Raw genomic sequence first — 23,088 nt, 5'->3', positions numbered from 1 at the left:
CACAGTGGATTAGTAATTATCCTGGGGGAGGGGGGGTTACGTTTATTTCCAACAAAATATACATGTAACATTTCAAAAGATACAAATGTTTCATATATAATGCTGCTATAAAATATAATAAAATGTCTAATTCCATAGAATCATTAATAAGATTTTTAACATCTGGTATTGTTAAGGATAACATTCATATCAAAGATATTATGATAAAAAATATATTCACATGTTAAGAAAGAAGAAGAAAAAAAAATAACAGAAAAGAGTAAACGTGCGTAATCAAAATAAAAAAGGAATTTAATTCTTTGCAAATGTCCACCATTGTTCTGACTGCTTTGCAGCTTGAAAGTCCTCGTGAGGTTTCAAGGTAAATCTTCATGTCAGCTTTGAAATGGGTGATATTGGGTATTCATTCATACATTCACATGTAATGTTTATGTATCTATAACTTACCAAGTAATATAAGATTTAACATTAAAATGTGACTCTTGTCTATTTTTTTTTTTTTTAAATGTCATAATAAAAAAAAGCATCTCTTTCCTCTATGTTCATTTTAATTAGGCTATTATTCAAATATGTACAATCTAAGTTACATTTGACCGTGACGTTCGAATTTGCATATTTTTGAGGTCAGTGGAATTGTAGTGGACGCGTAGCTCGCGCCAAAACCTACGTAAAATTTACACACGCTAACATTTTTACTGCTATTGTTCATCGTTTTCTCTGTTTTCTCTGTGTATACACCAACACAAAACTGGATTTTAACTATTTTAATTTGTACTATTGTTGCTTTCTTTAATTCGCCCTAAGTATAGGCTACTAAAAATGTGTAATTTGAAAAGTTTTGGTTGTGAACATGTGGACGTGGGCAGTCGTTTCTCGAAGATCGAAATCGGTTCTCTGCCTCTGTCGATGACGTCACTCAGTGTTTCAGCACTACTGCGCTGTCCAGCCTCTCTAACCAGACTCTCTCCACAAACGCTATTCGGGTGTTAGTATCCCCTTTACGGGACAGCTGACAAAAAACAAAACAAAAAAACTCCCGGCTGCCGCGCGAGACTAACTTTCATCTCAATCGATTCATCACTGCAAACCTAACAATCTGTGATAGCGCCACAGAGCGCATTCTGCTGAGATTGTGGAAAGCGGTTCGGTTCCCGGTACCGCAGCAGCAGTCCAGGAAGGGGCTGGCTATGCTTTTTCTCTTGGCCTGAATTTTTGGGGATAGCGTTTTGCTGCGTCGCTGTCCGTGACATTGCGGTTGGGAGAGCCGCCGGTGGACCACGAAGATGGCGGAGAACGCTGTCAACACCGCTGTCAGTGCAACGACAGGTGAGCGACTTGCGCAAAGGTAACATTCTGTCTGTCAATAATTCAGTAAGGGTACCTGCGGTGTTAGCGTGGTACTGGATGAGTAGGACAATGATTCACTCAAAGATATGTTTATGCTTATCTAGCATGCATACTAGCTTACAGTGTGGCGATGAAGAACAATGACTGACGTGCCCAGTTGAATTATTTCCTTTTCAAAATGCTTCTGTCTGATCTTGCCGACAAAAACCGCTAAAGCTTCTGATTTATTATGCTTTCACATCCTAACTGGCCGTGCTCTACTTCTTTCATTTAGTCCTATTACCTTTTGCTTTTTTCAGATTTTTTGTTTCATACAATTGCCGGTGCGACTCAGGTCTTTATTGTTTGTACGTTTGTCATCCTCAGATGGGGCAAGTAGCTAGCCTACATTATTTTTGTACTGCGTTGCATTTTCATGGCATGGGAGGCTCTCGAAAGTTGACGGGGCGAACACCGCCCAACACTATAAAGTCAAAACTCTGATGAGATTAGAGCCGGTAAGACTAAACCACGTCCATTTGCCAAATTAATTTAATGGAAAATCGATGAAGAGAGCAACATCCGGCTCAGGAGCTCGCTTCAGTCTAGCTGTGTGAGTGAATGCGTGTGATTTAAGCAGCATCTGCAGAACTGTCCCTGTCCTACTGCATGTTACTTCAGTGTCCTTAACCAAATCTAAATAGATCACTCTTAAGTTTAAGATAATTATTTAGACTTACTACTGTATATACTATAAAGTTATGTAGACTTTAAGAACTGAGTTTACAACAGTTAGAGCCACATCTAAACATTTCGGTTCTATGATATAGTGTGTTATAAATGTGACAGAGACCAGCTAGTAGGAGCTGTGCAAGTAAACCTTACTCCTCTGGCCTCAAGAGGCACACTAGCGACTGAAGCTAGAGCCTGTGGTCTTTAGCGCCCTTGTTAGCTCGCCCGCCTCTCATGCCGGCAACCTGGGTTCAGAGTAAGGGCGAGTAGGACCTTGAGGGGTTACATTGGTGCTGTGACCCGGATGGGAGTGAGGTTTAGGGGGGTGAGTGTAACAGAGGCCAGCTAGTAAGAGCTGTTGATAAACCTCACTCCCCTGGCCTCGAGCTAGAGGATATATATATATATATATATATATATATATATATATATATATATATATTTTTTTTTTTTTTTTTTTTCATTCATGGTCTTTATTGTAGTGCTAAGTAAAGACATCCAGAGAACCTACAAAATTATTTATTTATAATTATTTAAAATTATTATAAAAACCCAGAGTAGTTGTAGTGCTGTGTTGCTTTATTCATTGTTCTTTATAAGATTGAGCTCACACATTCTCAGTCAGCTTTTTGTGCACTCTCTGATTCTTATAGCAGAGCGTGTGTGTATACTGGCCTGGGAATATAGATTTGGAAGCAGAGAGAAAGGAAGGAGACAGAGCCAACAACGGACACCATCATGATTGAGCAATTTATTTAAAAGAACCGTCATGCAGAGGAAGGAAAGAAGATCGGAAACGGAACATAACTGAACTAAAAAGATTTCAATGCTGTCAACAAGGAAATAGAAAATAAAGTAGACAATTTAAGAACCATCTAGTTATTTTTAGAGCCCACTGCACTTTTCAGGTCACGAAATGTAATTTGGTTCTGTGCTTAACTGCCTAATATATTGATTGTCAGTGGATTGTTTATTTCAATGAGTGTTGTTTATGTGTTTCCATGGGTGCAAATCTTTGTGGATAAATGATATAATGTCTGACTCTATTAAGTGACTGTGAAATGACTGATTGTGTTTGCATTTAAAGTTTGGGAATAGATGAAGCAGAAGTAACTAGGCCACAGCTTCAGATTTATAATCTAGTCCAGAAGGAATCAATGGTCTCTTCTTTCTGCTAGAACATAAACAAACTGTTTAGCCAACCTCAGTTTGTTTAACAGTAATTCTGTAATGCTCTGTCTGCCATTTGATATACTTTTATGTGTGTGTCTTTATAACTCAAGTACAATATCTCTGTTTAACAAGGCCAGCAATGTATGTCAAGGTCTTCTCAAAACTGAAGCTTGCCATTTCAATCAATTTTCACCACGATTGGTGTGCTCTCTATTTCTCTGCAGTTACTAAAGTCATGACATCACCTTTAACTCCGGAAAAGAAATCTCAAAGCAATGGCCATGCCTCACCAACCTACCAGAAAACCAACCCAGGCAGCCCTTCTATGAAACAGAGTAAGACCCTCCAGTAACCAGTTGCCCAGTGACATTATGTTTCGTTTTTGTGATGAATCAAGTAGAGTGCAGACAAGTTTATGTAAGCCAAACTATCAGTTTGTTCAAAAAATTGCAGATAGGGTGGTTGAGGTGTTTGGAAAATCAGTTTAGAAATAGTATTTTTTTTAAAAGATAGGACAGTGCAGATATGACAGAAAAGCGTGGGACAGAGAGAGAGAGGGGAACAGGATCGGCAAAGGACCTCGATCCGGGAACTGCGCTATATGTCGGCGCACTACCCACAAGGCTATTGGCACAGACGGAAATAGTCAACATTTTTTACAATTCTCTGTTGCTATTGATCAAGCGGCAACCTCCCTATCTCTCTTTTGAAACCAACACGGAAGTGATTTCAACGGCAATTCATCGACTGGCCGCTTGAGGCTGGGTGCAGGAGTCAGATCTGTATCTCTCCCATGTTAAAATACCCAACTTTACAGCAGAAAAAAGATGGCGACGGTCGGCCACGCCCACTTTAGGCTTCAAAAACGGTTTTCAGAAACCTACGGGTGACGTCACGCACACTACGTCCATATTTTTGTACAGTCTATGCTATTGATGCAGAAGTTGTACACGGCACCTTTATTAAACTATTAAAGTCAGTTCTTCATTTCTCTGGGAATCAAACCCATGACTTTGGTGTTCTGTATTCTGTATTTTTTAAGCTACAGGAATGCATTTATTATATTATATTATATTATATTATATTATATTATATTATATTATATTATATTATATTATATTATATTATATTATATTATATTATATTATATTATATTATATTATATTATGTCTGATGTTTGGACAGATATCATATTGTTGAAAAGAGGTTGATTGCAGATTTAACAATGGCTACTAATGAACTTTGACTGACAAGGTTTTCTTCTTCATCCTCCTCATCCTTTATCTTCATCCTGTCTGAAGCTGATGCACTGGCCCCACCCACTGTCACAGAAAAGAAAACTCAGACCAATGGGCACGCTTCACCTTCACGCCATTCGGCCAATACCAACGCATATGCAGGTAAACAATGTAAGTCCCACCTTTTCTGTTTGTTGAGTGGACATCTTCCAACTCACCTGACTGTTTTTCTAAAAGCACAGGCAGTGTAAAACCTGTTTAAAGAGATAAAGTGTCTATTTTCCTTTGTTTTTATGTTTCCCTGTCACTCTGTCAAAGATTTGGAGGGCTATTTGAAGACAGATGATAGGATGAGGCTTGCCAAAGAGAGACGTGAGGAGAGGGAGAAGAGTTTGGGTAAGCGTGTCTGTTTATGTCTCTGTATGTGTGACTTTTCTTTAACGCTAGACGCAGTGCAATGCAAATATCTTGAGATAGATTTTAAAACAAGTTTAAAAAATAAAAAAACAACAACTTTGAAGCCAATTGTGAAGCTGTGTGTGAAATGGAGCACCGGCATTTGTTTTATTTAAGGAAACTGTCCAATTTTCACATTGATATAACCTTGATGACCATAATATTTGATCATGCTTTCATTGAAACAATTCTATCCTTTTCCCTAGTGTTTTGGTTTGGAAATAAATCTTTAAAGAACAGAAACAATTTGAGTCAAATTGTTAAATGGTCTAGTAAAGTAGTTGCCTAATGGTTTGGCCATGGGACCAATATTTTCCCAAGGTCATTAAACCTCGACCCAGATTTGTAGGAATTTGAACCAGGCAAATTTATTTCTAAAAAATGGTCGACACACACAAGTGCCTTCCCACTTTACATAACATACATATATACATACATAAGAATAACACTGATGAATGAACATTAAAAGGTAAGGCTAATAAATAGCAGTCCTAAACTAGTTTTTGATAATACAATAAAGTAAGTTACTATGAAAGTAAGTTAGTGTGATCATCAAAAATATAGAAAATAACATGAAGTGAACATAAAGTGTTTTTTGGGTCAAGGTTATAGAAGCTAGTTACACTGGTATATACACAATACTAACATGAACTGTTAATAAAACCTGCATTCAAAAATCCTTCACAGCAAACACAAGATACGTAAACGTAGATACGTACCAGTTACGTAATTTATTGGTACTTTTTGGTCATTTCATAACTTGCTAATTGACAACATAACTAAACACATGCCCAAAATTTCATGTGATATACAGCGTGTGCAACTAAAGAGTGCGTGCCGCGAGCACAGTATAGAGTATGACAGGACAGAAAAGTTTGTTTGACTGAGGTAAGAGACTTTTTATTTTGTAACAAGTTACGAGCAAATAATTCTAGAATAATGACACTGACATATAGCCTGACAACATCTCATACTGAATCTGGACAATGTGATTTTCTCATCTGATGGTCTAGTAGGCTGATTGGGGAGACACAGCTTTCCCCAGTGTCTCTGTGTATTAGACAGTTACAGCGGATGAATGGTTTGATATTTAATGATGACTCCCATCCTTTGTACAGTTGTTTGTAAGAAGTTTGTTAAGATGTATGAACTTGTCCACTACAAACCAAATCTACCTAAGGGTACAATTTAACCCATAGTAACCTGTCCTGATATCTAAACAACACAATGCCAATTGCCAAAGATGTTTGTCCAGTTTCTACATAGACCAACAATTGAAAAAATAGTGAATGTACACAAGAACATTCCCTGTGAGAAGCTTTCAGTAACGATGATGAGTTCTGAGTTGGATGGGGTTTTTTCATAACAAACCAGAATGTAGTCAATAGTTTCTCTCGCTCTTTCTCAGCTGCACGGGAGCAAGCTATAAAGGACAAGGAGAAGCGAGCACAGCTGCAGTATGAGAAGACGGTGGAAGAGCGATGGAAGCGGCTGGACGAGCAGAGACAGAAGGAGGAGCTTCGCAGGGCAGCCGTGGAGGAGAAGAGACGACAGCAGCTAGAAGAGGAGAAGGTCAGAGATCTCTAGTCAAATCCACCAGTCCTAGGTTAATGAGTCACTGGAATTATAGATACTGTTTTTCTTTTCATTTGAGAAGGACACAAGATAATTGTGCTCCTCTTCCCTTGACCTTTCGAATGTAATTTTCTCACTGATATGCCTGATATGCCAGGACAGTAATTTCAAACATCCCTTGTGATTCATCTCAAATAACTGCAGTACACTACACAGCCTGTATTGTGAATTAATTTAGGGCTGCATTGTGATTAAAACCATCTGAATTTAAGAAGAAAAAGAAAAAAAGAATCATGACTTTTTATGTTGTGTGAAATTACATTTTCAGCAAGTGCACTGTATCTATGGCAATGAATAGCCACCCACAGGGCAGACACGATTCTTACACACTCGTTTATCTGTTATGAGCCTGCGAGTGTTTACTGGGTGTCGTGGCTTGTGATACTTCTCCAATCAGAGGGATTTGGCCAGATCAGATCAGACTTTATTTTAATCCTTATCTCTCGCTGGGCTGTGGATTCATTATTCTTCTCAAACACGGCCTTTATCTACCACACAGTCAGCTTTCACAACTATGTTCATTTTGGAAAAGCAGATCCTGAAAAGGAGTAGGCAAAGAAAGAAAGAGGAACAAGGTGGCATGCGGGGGAGGTGATGATGGTCTCAACAAATGTTGCTGGAACCATTTTCATAGATGCAAAGCAAACACAAATGAAAGCGTAAATAAGATGGCTGAAACTTGCTTTCTGAATAGTCATGTGAATATTTGTGTACACGACTTCCTGATCATGTGGTGCTTATTGGCGCCCTTTCTATGGAAGGGAATAAGTTCCAGTGCTAATCTTTACAACCTGAAATCCTAGTAAAGAACTTAATGAGGGAAATTTAAATTAAAGGCACAATATGTAACTTTTTTGCTTTAAAAATAGCAAAAATCACTATATCTATGTTATATTTTTTGTTTTGTTGTGTACTTACATTATCCTGACTGTTTCCAACAACTTTCAAACCAGGAGAAATTTGTAATTTAATTAGAGAAACGTCCCGTTTCTTTATTTCCGTTTTGTCGCCGCCAATGCCGTCATATCCGCGTTGTCCCTGGTTTCCGCTCATGCTGCCATGGCAACCAGAGCTATGAACCAGAGCCGTCTGATAGTAACCAAAGCGACTGATGCGGACAACTTTGTAGTTCGCAATGTCTATTTGCACGCTGTTGTTGTTTCGTTCAAACATTATGGACCATGGCAAGCAGACTTTGGATAAAAAAAGGAGAACTAAAACGAGAATCAATATCAGCGTGGTGTTTTCTAGATGCCTAGAGCTCCCGTAGACAGTATATAAACAAAAGCTCCTACATGTACTTTATTAAACAGGTGCGCACATTTACATAAAACTAATCAATGTTTTATAGTTCAACAATAATAAAATGTCAGAATATGATCTGTATGTTATTCTAATCTAGCTTACTGCTAGTCTCATACAGACAGACTAACACATACATTTCAACACATTCAAATGCAGTTTAGTGTGCTAGTGTAATGTTAGACCAAGTGAAACAGCAATGCGTTACCTCACAAGTTTAATTTGTCTAATAAACTGACCTGTGAGTTGTAATTCTGCGTGTAGTTCGGTAGAGTGAAATGTCCATATTCCTTTTATATCCGCGGGACTCGCGTCGCGTTTGGAGCTGATAGCTGTCTCTTAGCAATCCCGAACTGCTTCATATCACAGTCATGATAAAAATATCAATGTATTCAGTCATCCATAAACATTATTAGATCGGTCGGCTTGACGTTGACGACAAGATCCATAATTCTTAGCAAATGTTGTGTCATCAATCTACGCCTTTGTTATTGTAAATAACTAGGTTAGCGACCCCTAGTGGCGAAAAATGGCATACTGTACGTTTAAGGTTATAGTTAGTATCTTAGTCGGTGATGTACCATTCTTTAAAGATTTTTTTAAATGTTTTTGAAATATTTTTTTTTTATACTCACCAAGGCTGCATTTATTTGATCCAAAATACAGTAATTTTGTATTTTAATATATTTTAAAATGTAATTTATTCTTGTGACGGCAAAAGCTGAATTTTCAGCATTATTACTCTGTCTTCAGTGTCACATGATCTTTCATAAATCCTTCTAATTTGGTGATAATTCTGGTGCTCAAGAAATATTTGTAATTAATCTCAATGTTGAAAACAGATGTACTGCATTTATAAAAAATTATATTATTAACAGAAAGTTTAACAGAGCAGAATTTATTTGAAATAGAGATCTTTTATAACATTATAAATGTCTTTAATGTTACTATTGATCAATTGAATGCATCCTTACTGAATAAAAGTATTTGTTTCTTTCAAAAAATAAAACATCTTAGCCCAAACCTTTGAACGGTGGTGCATATGAGCACTCATATGGTTCTTTCAGTGCATATATTTGTTCATAGAGTAGTTGTGCTAATATTGTTGGTGTAAATATCCATTGGTGAAGTGAGTGTCTGGTGTTTCCTGTGCTGTAACGGCACACACAGGAGCGTCTGGAGGCTCTGATGAGGAGATCACATGAGCGCAGCCTGCAGCTGGAGAACAGGAATAAACGCTGGGTATGGGGTCCCAACGGCACCGCCCAAGGTGAGTGTAGTAGAGTGGAGGAGAGTGAGTAGTGATGGAGTGAGAATGGAAGGAAGGCACTACTGCGATTAAAATCTTTCATGAAATGGTGGATTGAGACCACTCATGAAAATGCTTTTATTTTGCATTTTTCTAAATTCAATTTAATTTATTATTAAAATTTCCATCTTCATTTTATGTCATGAACGTTATTTATTTTTACATAGTAGTTAAATACAAGATTATTGGCTTTAAATGTTTTTTTTGTTCCAGATCATTTTTTGAGGTGACATAAAAAAAAAAAAAAAACTGTAAATTTTCCACGGAGCAGTTGTATGTTAAGAAGATGTTGTGCAGCTATAGTGCTGCGTCTTTGCATTTGCATGGTTTTGTCTGGGGTTTAGGACACAGTGTTACTAGAGCTGAGCTCAGGTTTCATAATTCAGCTCATCAGAGAGGAAAGACAAGCAGGCATGAGTGAATCAGCACTTTCTGTGAGCTGCGCTCCGTCCTTTTGGCTTGATTTAGATACAGGCTCATTAATTGGTTAAGAAATTGGTTATTGATTTGGAGCCTTAGATTTAATCATTTAAAAAGCTAGGGAAGTTCAAAAGGAAAAATGTGTGTTTGTGCAATATTGAGGTCATTGTTGATTGTAAAATAAAATAAAATTTCAACATTATGAAATTATTTATTTATTTTAAATTGAAAAGACATCTTAAATTAAAAAGTTACATTTATTAATTTAGTGTTTGCTTTTATTCACAGTGATATTTCAAAGATTCATCTTAAGACACAATCATCCTAATTCCTGTTGCTTTATGTTTTCCCCTAGAAATTAAGTGTGAATGCTTATTGAGAGCGCTGAGATGATTTCAGGACTTGATCATAAAAGTGTGTTCTGATTTGATGATTGCAGTGTGTATGTGTGTGTGTGAAGGACACAGATTTTGAGTTTGAGTGTGTCTGAAGTCAGATCAGCCCTGCTCATTGTGTCTGGCTGCTATGCTTGGAGAGCGCCAGAGGATGTGGTGAAAGTGTTTAGGTGTGTGTGCTAAGGTACACACACACCAACCCAAAAACACACACTTCACCTAAGGGTGCCCAGTCTGTCCATAACGCTGTGCTGTTTCTGCTGTGCTCTGCCGTGACCCCATCGCCCAGGTGACTGGGAGAATGCCCCGCCTCCTCTCTCTGCTGCCCTCCCCCATGACCTCGCTGCCCCCTCTCCTACTGCCATCGAATCAGGCAACGGTATGAACCCTAAAGCTGGCCTTTTCTCACCACCTTCTGCCTCCTGTCCCCTCAGATTGACACCATTCTTCTAGTTTTTGGTTTCCATCCCAAAACTCTAAACCAGCCTGCTCTCCTTCCCTGGTTCCTGCTTGAGCACTTACGGGGCTAAATGGGGTAAACGCTTGCATAATATCCAAATGTGACCCAGTTGCATTTAGGTCTCAGACAAGAGACTGCCCATTAACGCTATGTAAAATTAGCTGCCTTGAAAATGTTTTTAGATCAAGAGCCAGCAAGATAAGGGGATGACAAGAGAAGGCTGCTTTCAAGTATGAGAATGTCCAAGATTTTTGTTTTGCTGAGCAATTCACATGCTGCTATACCTATTCTGAATGTACAGTGCCTTGTAAACATATTCAGGCCTTTAGCACCTTCTCTCAAACACTGAATTACAAACCCTTTATTTAAATTCACTTTAATGGGATTTTTATTTTATTTTTAACCACTGAAAGCCAAAGTAAGTTTAATTAGTGGTGCATGCTATGGCAAATACTAATGCTTCACTTATGATTTTTTGCCTGCCGGGTGATAAAACAGGTAAAAAATTTTAAATAATCCTTTTACACTAAAGGAGGGATATGAGCCATATCTAAGGACCAGACTAACACAAATATTTAGGAAAATTGCATATAACATTTCCATTTTTGAAAAAAGTTTTAAGAAAACAAATAAATGTGATGCATATTTGCCAGTCATACATAAATTAAACGGTTAAGATTTTGGACTGGAAAAATCATGCCAAAGTTTAATTTTAACTATTGGCATCTAGTTGGTTTTATGAAAAACATAATTTCAAAATTTATTTATTCAAATAGCTTAGAACATGATCAGTTTATAATCATGTTTATTCAGTTAAAAAGTATGAATATGAATCAAATATGGCTAGCTAAGGAACAAACTATATTCAATTATAGTTAAAATATATGAGATTGAAATAAATAAAATGTATTGATGATAAATATATAAACTTGCTCATTGTGTATTTAAAACACATTCAATTTGCATGCAAGGGTCAGAAATTTCATTGCAAATCGAATGCATAAATCTTAAATTTAGAATTTAGGCCTAAATATTTTTAAGTGTATCACACTTGGGGATGTTTTTCTTTTTTGCTTGTGTCAATACAAAACCACATAGAAATCACCCAAAAAAATCTAGGAATTGCTGAGCAACATGCTAGCAACCACATAGCAACACCCTAGAATCGTGACAGCATGTTTTGCACAGGCTTGCAATGTAAAAATACCCCTTAAGCAAATAGAGCCTTGTGAAAATCGCATCTTTCTGATAATCTGTGGCACTATTTCAATATGGTGGTAAGCTAAATATAAATATAAATATAAAAAAAAAAAAAAAAAAAACGAATGGGAGAATTGTTGAATTGTGAGTCTGAATTCTTTAGCACGGCACTGTATATTTATTGTGCACTTGCTCTGCTCAGTACTTGGTTGGTGAAAGTCAAAGCAAATCTGAATGTCAGTGTGCTGCTGTGTCTTCTTGTGAGTTTTGTATGATTGTGACTATACATTTTTTTACTAACAACTTCATTTGTGTGAACCAGTTCTTTAATCACAGCTATGGTTATTTCAGTGTTGAAGTGTTGTGTGTGCATGTATGTCTGTACATAGGTAGTTTTTCTTTCTATTTGGATCTCAGCAGGCATGGTCACAATAGACTTAACTACACAGGCAGACACACACACACACACACACACACACACACACACACACACACATGCACTTCCATGCGTATATTAACCCTCTCAGAACCCCTTATTGCCCTTCATCATCATGTTTGCTATATATCCTAATTAGGTTTGTTAGAAAAGATGCAATAAACTATCCGAATTACCTTAAAACAGTAGTTCACATGAAATAGATTTTCTGCCATTAATTGTTCAACCTCATATCAAGGTCAGTTTAAATCTGTGGAGCTGTATGCTTCTGTCTCTTTAACATAAAGTTTTTAATGCATGTTAAAAAAAGAGTCTTTGGACACACCTATCCAAATACATCCCTCCATCTCTACATTCATATTAATGTTATGTCAGTCCCATCAATCCAATTCATCCCTACCTTTTTCCCCTTCATTCTCTGCATTCCTCCATCCCTCTCTCTGTCAGCCCGTCATGGTCATCTGAATTCTATGGACAAACAAAAAGTGAATCGCCTCCTCACACACACACACTCCTCACTGGCTCGCTGTAACAGTGCTGCAGAGATGCATCTGTCCTGCCTGCGCTGCAAAGGTAACACACACACACACACACACACACAAACACACAGACACACTCCGCAACAGGTGTATTGTGTTGTGAAAGCTTGGAGCTGAATTACATCTGTGTTCATTTGTGCCACTGAATGTTTTTGTTTTCTTTGTTTCAAATAACCAAAGAGTATGAATGTGTGTACACGTGGCTTACTAAGTGTTTAATGTCAGTTTACGCTGTGTAGACAAAATGGTAATATTGATAGATCTATTCTGACTGAGAAATGCTCCTATGTCTCTCCCATTCAGTGCCCCCCAGTCCTCACAGGTCACCTTACCGAGGGTCACCGAGCCGCCGCAGAAACAATCCTGTGCCAGCAGAAGAGTCCATTGGAGCTGTCAGTGCCCCCAACACCCCCAAGGTCAGGACATACAGTATCTGTTACAAACTCAAAAGAAGCTCACTTCTTCTGTTTTTAGCTACTGTTTTTAGCATACTGTCCATACAGACATGCAAATACAGGCAATAAAACACTTTTATCCTTCTATTGTATATTATTTTCATTATCACTATCTATTTTTTATGTTCATTTTAATTAAGAAGCTTTTTTAATTTGATTTTTAACACTCTAATGACAATTTGAAAGAAAATGGAAGAAAATTTGCCCTATGGTATCACAATAGAAAATAGAACAGAAAACTATTATTGCTTAATGTTTTATTAATTACTCCTCTGATTAAATGAATTTATCATTACATGTCTCATTCATTAATGCAGAATTAACATTTGGTGATATTTTATCAATATTTTGTATAAATGAATCTACCGTTTTTTTAAAGATATTAATACAAGGACACATTTAATTGATCAAAAGTGACAGTAAAGACATTTATAATGTTACAAAAGATTTACATTTCAAATACTGTAAATGCTGTTCTTTTGAACTCCATTTATTAAAGAATCTTGAAAAAATATATCAGTTTTTCACAAAAATATTAAGCAGCACATCTGTTTTCAGCATTGATAATAATATATATAAAAAAAGTTACCTAAGCATCAAATCCTCATATTCGAATGATTTCTGAAGGGTCATGTGACACTGAAGACTGGAGTAATGATGCTGAAAATTCAGCTTTACCATCACAGGAATAAATTACATTTCAATATATATATATATATTCAAATAGAAAACAAATGAAATTGTAGAAATATTTCATAATATTTATGTTTTTACTGATCGAATAAATGCATAAGAGACTTCTCTCAAAAAAATTAAGAAATCTTGGAAATGTATGTCAAACCAATTTGATCTTTGAATAAAAACATCAAATTAACTTCAGAACCAAATTAGACCTTCAGAAATATACAGTAAGGTTGATATTCGGGAAAAACTTGGAGAGGAAATCAATAGTCAAGTGGGTTAAAACAGCACATTATTGGTTACTTTAAAGACTGCCCTTTTGACTTCACCAGTGGATTAAGATAGTGTTTGTGAAAAATGACAAAGCGAAGGAAACTGGTATGTTGCCATGTGGCAGCTGTGTACCATAGAGTGTCATGTGTTATTTGTGTTTTTTTTGCAGAAGGAGAGATTGCGTAGAGACAGGAGGACTGGCTCTCCGGCCACAGGTTCACCAGTGAGGCGAGCGAAATCTCCTGCTGATGTTACCCAGCGCTCTGCCTCACCTGCCACACCCAAGTAACATACACACACTTATCTATATTTATTATATAGGATGCTAGCAAAGTGCTCTCCAATTAATTACATTTTTATTCAGTACTCTGCTGACTATAAGTATCTGAATCAGCTGTTTGTTTGTATGGTTGAAGGTTAGTGCCTAAGAATCGTACTCAGTCACCATGTACAGTGCGGCAGTATCCACCCTCCCCTATGAAACACAGACCCGCTACACCAGTCAGTGACAACAACAGGAAGACACAAGACAAAAAAGCAGAGGACGTCAAAAGTCAGGATCCGAAGGCGGGCCCTAACGATGAAAGTTTGGATAAGGCACCAAAAATGGAGACGTCTGTTTCCGGCACACCTCCTCCAGAAAATCACATTAATGGGGCAAAGGAGAAGAAAAGTGTTTTGGAAAACCAACAAAAAATTAATGACAAGATGGAGACCCCTGAGAAAAAACATCACAAGTCAAACTGTAATGATGCGACTGCCAGCAAGTGTGCAGGTGGGTCTGAAACCTTTAACACAATATGACCTGCTGCTTCAGTACAATAGTGCAGACTCACTCGAGCCATTTTTTGTGGCTTTTCATATGTAGCTTATTTATAATATTTTAATGTGCTACTTTTTGTGTGTTTTGTTTTTTATTTGAGTTGCATTATGTGCTGTTTTGGCACCGTTGACTGGATTACCATTCATTTGTTAAATTAATAATCTTATTTTTTGGTGTGCATCGGTCAGTTCATCTTAAATTAATTGAAGACAAATATAAAATACAAAAAATACCAAATACTGTTCAGTTAAAATAAACTAATTAAGATTAAACAAATCAAGTAAGAGGAAGTTGTATAACATTCATTTGTAAAGATTTTAATTAACTGGATTATCAATAGCCATTAATTACTACATGATTGTGTAATATATACATTTTTTGATTAAATTTAAGGAAAAAAATAATTATATCATGATATATACTGTTGCTGTGATATAAGATTTTGGTCATACTGGATACCACACATGGCCTCCTTAGTATAAAATAATTACTATAGTATCTAAATTAGGAGTTTGGCCCTAGAAAAAGGGCCTAAAGGGATCCTGTTTTGTGGTCCCTGAGCTTTTCAAAGTTGAGTAGTTTTAGACTAGTGTCTCGCTTGTTAAAACTCATTTTAACTGCAATTTTATGTCTAATTTGTATTTATGCTCTTCTCATTCACAGTGGCTTTAAATTGTGAAAATGGTTTTACTCTTGCTTTCACTCTCTGACAGATCCTTCACCGGTGAACTCTGCTGGCAAGGTGGTTGCTGGAACGACAGATGCTGAGGAGGCGTCTCGTCTGCTTGCAGAACGCAGGCGTCTGGCCAGACTGCTGAAGGAACAGGAGGAGAAACAACGCAGGGAACTGGAGGAGCAGGAAAAGTGTGTGTCTGTGTGACTGATGCTGTATTTGTATGTGTTCCCTTTCTGCCGCTTGTTGAACGTGACTCAGATATTTAGGGCTCTATCATACACTCGGCGCAATGCAGCGCCATGCTCAAGTGTTATTTGCTAGTTTCAGCCCGACGCAGTTATCATTTTCATGTCCTGCGCTGCGTTGTTTCATTTGCGCCCATTTGTGTGCCCATGGGCATGCTGGTCTGAAGACGAGGTGTGTTCAGGCGCATTGTTGGCGTGTTGATATTTTGAGGCAACTGAAATAGACTGTGCCATTGACCAACTGAAACCTGGTCTAAAGTCAATGGCGCAATATTTGTTTTGTTATTTAAAGAGCGTGTTAGTAATGTGCGCCCATAGGTGGGCCCACAACGCGTGTACACTCTGCTTATTACACACACAGGGATGGACAGCAGCACACAAACATGCCAAATATTAAAAATAAAAGGTTTACAATGTAAAAGATTATTATTGTGTACATAAAGATATGGTGGAATCCGGCTTGTCCCAGGCATAGATGGTCTGCTTGCGCGCTTTAACCTCGTGCACGAGCAGATCCGTTTCCTCTCTGGAGAAGCGTTCAGTCTTTCCGTTTGCAAAATCCGCCATGGTGCTAGCGTAACTGGCTTTTAAAGGGAATGAGAGATGAGACTCTGGTTGGTTTATTGCACGTTATGCCCAAAACACACCCATTACTCATTAAGAGAATTGGGACAACCTTTTTAGACCATGCGACGGGCACGCCGACCATTTTTCCCATCGTTAAACTAGCAAAAATGGATTCGGACTTGCCCTAAGTGCACTTGGGTTGCTTTAGACCATGCACTTAAGATTGTTAAAATAGGGCCCTTATAATGAGTATGCGTTGCATAACAATGTTATCAAATGCGCTACAAATTTGTGTTTTTTTTTAATGCTTTTCAATTCAATTCAAATTTATTTATAAAGTACTTTAAAAATCACAAAATACCAAAGTGCTAAACAATTATAAGAAACTGAAAGATATCTTATAAAAAGAGAGAATTAAAAATAAAAGAGAATTAAAAATACTTAAAAGAAAAAAAAATTGTTAAATACTTTGCCAGAGTGATGTTTGAATGTCGCTTGAATACAGTAAAGGAGTGAGGTTTTAGTGATGTTAGAGTGACATTTCCTCATGATGTGTTTGATTTTCAGGCTTAAGAGTGAGCAACTTAAGAAGAGGCAGCTGGAGGAAAGAGCTCGACAGGAAGAGAAGACTCGTCAAGCAGAGGCGGAGAAATGTAGACAAGAGCAGCAACTGAAGAAGAGAGAGCAGGAGGAGAAAAAACAGAAAGAGAAGGAGCTCCAGGCCCAGATGGAGAAAGAGGTCAGACGATTTAGAGTGAAATAACTCTTTTTAGTCACTGGACCAAAAAGCATTTGCTTGCAGTTAGATTCCAAACTTCTGAAGAATGTAAAATCCTGTTTGCAACTGCATTTTCAAAACCAAAAACAACTATCTATCTATCTATCTATCTATCTATCTATCTATCTATCTATCTATCTATCTATCTATCTATCTATCTATCTATCTATCTATCTATCTATCTATCTATCTATCTATCTATCTATCTATCTATCTATCTATCTATCTATCTATCTATCTATCTATCTATCTATCTATCTATCTATCTATCTATCTATCTATCTATCTATCTATCCATCCATCCATCCACCCATACATAATCTTTTCAGTTGTGTCTGTGTTCAATAGAAAGAGGAGACAGAGATTCGTGCTCAGAAGGACGCTGAGCGTCAGCGGCGGGAGAGAGAACATTTCAAACAGCAGGAGGAACAGGAGAGACAACAGCGAAAAAAGGTAGTACAACCAGCAGCAAGCCACAGTTAGCAGTTTTGTAAAGATCAGCTGTATACTACACAACCCAGTAAAAGAGCAGAAGCCGTAGAAGGAAAGATTACACCACATGTAAACACCAAACCTCACTGACCATTTCATTCTAGTCGGTGAACGTGATTTCACCAAGTACAACATTTACTCCTTTCACTCTTATTTCTTGTATTTTGCAATAGGAGTCAACATTAAAAAGTGCTAACATTTTCTTGATATCTGCTTAAATTCTTTGCAGAGAATAGAGGAAATAATGAAGAGAACCAGAAAGAGTGACGGCGAGATGAAGGTATCTGTGAGAAACAGTCCATCCATCAATTTTCAATTTACAACTGTTTAGCGTGACATCTAAGCTGAATACTGTATATGCACTCTACTGTAGAGCAGGAACGTGTGACTTCTAATCAATTAGGTAAAGCATTGTACAGCTACATGGGTTACCATCCAAATGGATGTGATATGAATAGCCCTTTTTCAAGTAGAGAAAGTAGAGCGGAAATGATTGGTCTGAAAGGTAAAGTAACAGAATGACCTAATATTCACACAGAGAGAGGATAGCCCAGAGCCCCTATCTCCTGTCTACCACCCTGTCTCTCCACCAGGTAGGACTCAACCCTGCTCTCTCTCACACTCATTCTCACACACCAACATTATTAAAACCTATATTAATAACTACATTTTAAATTATGATAAAAAGTGGGTGTTGTTTCTATTAGGATATCCATAGAAATGTGTTACCCATGCATGTGGTTTCCTTGTTTTGTGAATGCAGACTGGGTATTTACCTAATGTGTCAGGCAGGCCTGCTGGTATTTTTCCATCACTGCAGTATCTACCGCAATGTCAGGAGAGGGCAGTAGGGGATCATATTCTCTGTCATGGGTTGTGTTCAAGGTGATCTATTCAAAGACTGCCCAGACTAAATTTAGTCTGCTCTGTTTTACATTGCAGGCATCTGTGTGGTTCTGTGACTTTGGTTAAAGGTTTAAAGACCCCCCCCCCCTCATTGAATTAATCAAGTGTCAGTAAAGATGTTTAAATCATTTCAAATAAATGCTGTTCATTTGAACTTTCTATTACTTAAAGAATCCAGAAAAAGTGTATCAGTTTCCACAAAAATATTAAGCAGCTCTACTGTTTTCAGCTGTGATAATAATAAAAAATGTTTCTTAAGCAGCAAATCAGCAAATTAGAACGATTTCTTTTAATTACAGATAAGTACAATGCAAAATGTACAATACAAATATAGGGCATTGGGGTACAGAGTATGTAAAACAGAGAATAACAACAACTAAAATATAAGTTAATAAATTATTTTTTTTTTAATAAGCTTTTTGTTTTGTGATCTCATGTTTGAAAGGGTTTCAAAATACAGGGTGGGCCATTTATATGGATACACCGTAATAACATGGGAATGGTTGGTGATATTAAAGTCCTGTTTGTGGCACATTAGTATATATGAGGGGGCAAACTCCTCAAGATGGGTGGTGACCATGACATATACTAATGTGCCACAAACAGGACTTTAATATCACCAACCATTCCCATGTTATTACGGTGTATCCATATAAATGGCCCACCCTGTATATTGTGAGATCAGTATTATAAAAGGTAATATATGAAGGTTTCTTTTTAGTTATTTTTGTCATATGAATATAAAACTTTGCAAAAATGTGTTAATGTAGTTTTTCAGAAAAATATGTGTTTTTAAAAAACAAAGTAAAAAGTCATGAGGTTCTAAATTAAGAGTTCTGTTTAATAGAATGATTTCTAAAGGATCATGTGACACTGAAGACTAGAGTAATTGTGCTGAAAATTCAGCTTTGCCATCGCAGGAATAAATAATCTCATATATCATATATTAAAATGGAAATCAGGTATATACTGTGAAAGTGTAATATTATTTCACAATATTTCTGTTTTCTCTGTATTTTTGATCAAAGACTCTTTCAAAAACATTAAAAATCCTATTAAATATGTGTATTTTATGTATATTTTTCCCCATCTCCCTTTAAAAGTGTGCCTATGACTCTTACGGCCACAGCCATAACACAAAAGAGGGACATCATAACATAATTTATCATCAAATAGAAAATAAACATAATTGTGGAAGGAAAAACAATCGGGGATAACAAAAGAGAGCGCAACAGAACCGCCGCCGAAATCCTGCCACCCAGACATGGTTCAGACATGGCACACTCACATGGTTCACAGGTGCAGGAAATCAGTTCCTAATAAACAAGAACCCTTCCGCCCCCTAAAGGACAGACAAATCATTACGCAAAACAAATCAATCAAAAATACATGCACATGTAACAATGACATTAGTTAGTATCTTGCTGGTTTACTAACATGAGATTGCTTTCCTGTCTTTTGCAGACTAATATCAGGCTAAAAATATGATTCATCATTATAAGAGTCTCCAACACCTCTTTTATTCTCAGGTGGTAACCATTTGACCTCAGGTGCTGAGGTCAAACCTCAGGATAACATCATGCAGACAACCTCTGTGCATGGCCAGACTTACAAACTGGCGAGTGAAGGGAAAAGACCAGAGAATGACTGTACGAATAAACAGATGAAGTCATGCTCAAATCCCTCCTCGAACGGCCAAGTAAACATCAACCATACTGCAGTGAAAACAGAAGAGAAAGGAAAGGTAAGTGAAGAAAATGCCAAGACTATTAGACAAAAGAGTGAACCGGTGAAGACCCAAAGTTTACAAGTGAAAGAAGAGGTAAAGCGAGAAGACACAACCACAGCAACGGTGCAGGTAACCCTGCTGAAGAACTCGCCTGAAAACACAGTAGCAAATATTACGAGTGTGTTGACTACAGACAGCAAACCCAAAGTTTCCACCCCAGTGAAAGTACCTGCAAATATGCCCACTCGCAGCGTACAGGAAAACAGCCCGACCAGTGGAAAAAGCCAAACTATCACTCAGTTGGCCAAACAGGAGGCCAGTAACCAAGTGAAAACACCTGTAACTGTGCAAATGAATGGACAGGCCACAGCTCAGGGACCCAAGAAGGATATCACTGTGAAGAAATCAGACATCCCTCATGCCAATGGACAGGGGACCTCAACGGTAACTGTCCCACAAGCAAAGACTCTCACTCAGGCTGGTGGACATATGATAACACAGGTGAAATCAAAGGATGGAGAGAAAGACCACCCGCCCTCTTCCTTGACCCCATTGCCAGAGTCAAAACCGCCTCTGCCTCTTATATATCTGGACACTTTGGAAGGGAAGAGTGGAGCGGCAGATGAAGTGCAGTACATGGAGGTTAGGTGAGTTTGACACAATTACTGTGTCAACAAACCCTGTACACTGGACTGCCCTATACACTGACCAGGTAGGAACTGCATCACAGTAAAACAAAAGGTTCAAAAATGAGAAAGAATAGAATAATGTATGTCCACTTTGTGATTTTTATTCACACATAATAATACTGAATCTGAAGCAGCCTAAAAAAACAAAACAGCAAACACATGTAAATCAAACAGACAAGCAGACAGGAGATGCATAATACACAATATGTTATTTATACATAAATATTGAGTCTATTTTGACAAAATATTGTTTCAAAACAAATTTCAATGTAAAAATATCATTCGTGATATGTGAATTTCATAGTTTTATAGTTGATATCTTTGGTATCCATTTATTTGTTTCTGCTTTTTTACATACAGCTGACATTATTCTGACTAAAACATCTGGAGGTATGAAGCACTTCAGATTTACTGGGAACATTGTCGTCTAATTATTATTTTTTTATGTTTATTTTGTGTGTTCTCAGCCCCGTCTCGAAGGAGGAGTTAATCTCCATCCCAGAATTTTCCCCACTGAACTCTCCCCAGCAGAATGGAATGAGTAACATGCGTGCTCTGGAGGACCTGTTGGATCTGACGGGGCAATTAGCTTATCCCAGACTGTCTCCTGCTGCCAGCCTGGGCGACTTCAACAAGAATCTCATAGAAGGGGTCTGTAGCCCTGGATCTGACTCTAAACTCATCCCTAACAACCCATCAGCCTCTGACAAACACCATGTACAATAAGGTACAAAATCGGTTCAAATAATTAGTGTACTCATGCATACAAATAGACTGTAAGCAAGAACAGATATTCAGTACCATTCAAATGTTTGGGGTTGTTATGATTTTCTTTATGTTTATTTTTTAACAAGGGTCTTATGCTCACCAAGACTACATTTTTTATATAAAAAATGACAATAAAAACAGTAATATTGTGAAATATTATTACAATTGAAATTAACCATTTTATAATTTAAAATATTTTATTTTGATGGACAGCTAAATTTTCAGCATTATTACTTCAGTTTCAGTGTCACATGATCCTTCAGAATCCTTATCAATATTGAAAACAGTTGTGCTGCTTAATATTTTTGTGGAAATTGTGATGCATTTTTTCTTCTGGATTTTTTGATGAATAGAAAGTTAAATAGAACAGCATTTATTTGACATTATAAAAGTTATCACTGTCACTTTTGATCAATTTAAAGCAATCTTGCTGAATAGTTTCACGATTTTAGAGATTGACCAGTTCCAATATTTTCATATAGATACACCCTTATAAACATGATATATTATTCTGCTCATTTAACAGGTAACGGGACAGACTACATTGGCGCATCTGACTGCAAAGGGATAATTGCTCATCACTTTCAACAGAAAAGGAAAGAGTGGAAATGAAGATGCAAAGAAGGGAGAAACTGCTGGGCATGAGTGTGAAATTCGTCTAGTTTCAATGTTGTCCTCGTTAAAAATGATGTCCTTCTGCCTTTAATCTTTACAGCACAAAAACCAAGTGTATTGAAGCCCTGGTTCAGTATTACGTACAGAATTTAACTCAAGCGTGAAGTGTTCGCTATATGCGTGTTGTGTGTATGTTTATATACAGATTTGGATGGCCACAATTGCTGGTAAGAGGGTTTGGACAATACTTTGAAGGTATCTTGGTCTCTCAGGCCAGAGTTCAACATTTTCCAATAACATTGTCATCACTGGATAGAGACAGAACACTGATTGGTTACTCATACATTTTAGGCATCAAAAATGTATGAAGTAATAAATAGTGTGTAATATTAACTCTTTGTAGTTAGAAATACTTGATAAAATGTTTCTTTGTCAGTCGACTCTTTCTCATTGGTAACAGTATTATTATGAAATGTTTTGTTGAGTAATTGCTGTATATTTTAAGCTCAACTAACATCTCCTGCATTGCATCGCACAACCTGCATTGTATTGAACCCCCAGTTTGCTATTGAATGCTTATAACACAGGACATTAGTACATTAGACAAATATGACCATCGACAAATACAGCATGTATATAAAAAAGTAAAGGCAGAAAGCCCATTTTAAAGCCCTAGTTTACCGGTAATGAACTCAATATTAGTGTCAGATTCTTCCTCCGGTGTCATCACTGTGCTTAACAATGTAGTTTCAGTTCTTTTGACAAATGTA

At 37.2% G+C, this 23,088-nt stretch overlaps 1 protein-coding gene across 1 annotated transcript; it reads left to right on the top strand.

The window, feature by feature from the left end:
• Nucleotides 1-1,283: 1,283 nt before the first annotated feature.
• On the top strand, nt 1,284-21,661 carry map7d2a (MAP7 domain containing 2a; the record flags this gene model as incomplete). Its single annotated transcript, XM_081364737.1, has 18 exons — nt 1,284-1,326; nt 3,456-3,566; nt 4,533-4,631; nt 4,788-4,865; nt 6,334-6,497; nt 9,033-9,132; nt 10,276-10,365; nt 12,530-12,655; nt 12,925-13,037; nt 14,200-14,315; nt 14,447-14,805; nt 15,567-15,717; nt 16,909-17,080; nt 17,468-17,572; nt 17,841-17,891; nt 18,150-18,204; nt 20,047-20,893; nt 21,403-21,661. 18 exons carry the CDS (start codon nt 1,284-1,286, stop codon nt 21,659-21,661), a joined length of 3,039 nt encoding a protein of 1,012 aa, XP_081220863.1.
• Nucleotides 21,662-23,088: the final 1,427 nt, after the last annotated feature.

Source organism: Scardinius erythrophthalmus, assembly GCF_964197995.2.
Source record: "Scardinius erythrophthalmus genome assembly, chromosome: 5".
Classification (NCBI taxonomy): domain Eukaryota; kingdom Metazoa; phylum Chordata; class Actinopteri; order Cypriniformes; family Leuciscidae; genus Scardinius; species Scardinius erythrophthalmus.
This window is presented reverse-complemented; position numbering and strand designations above follow the sequence as displayed.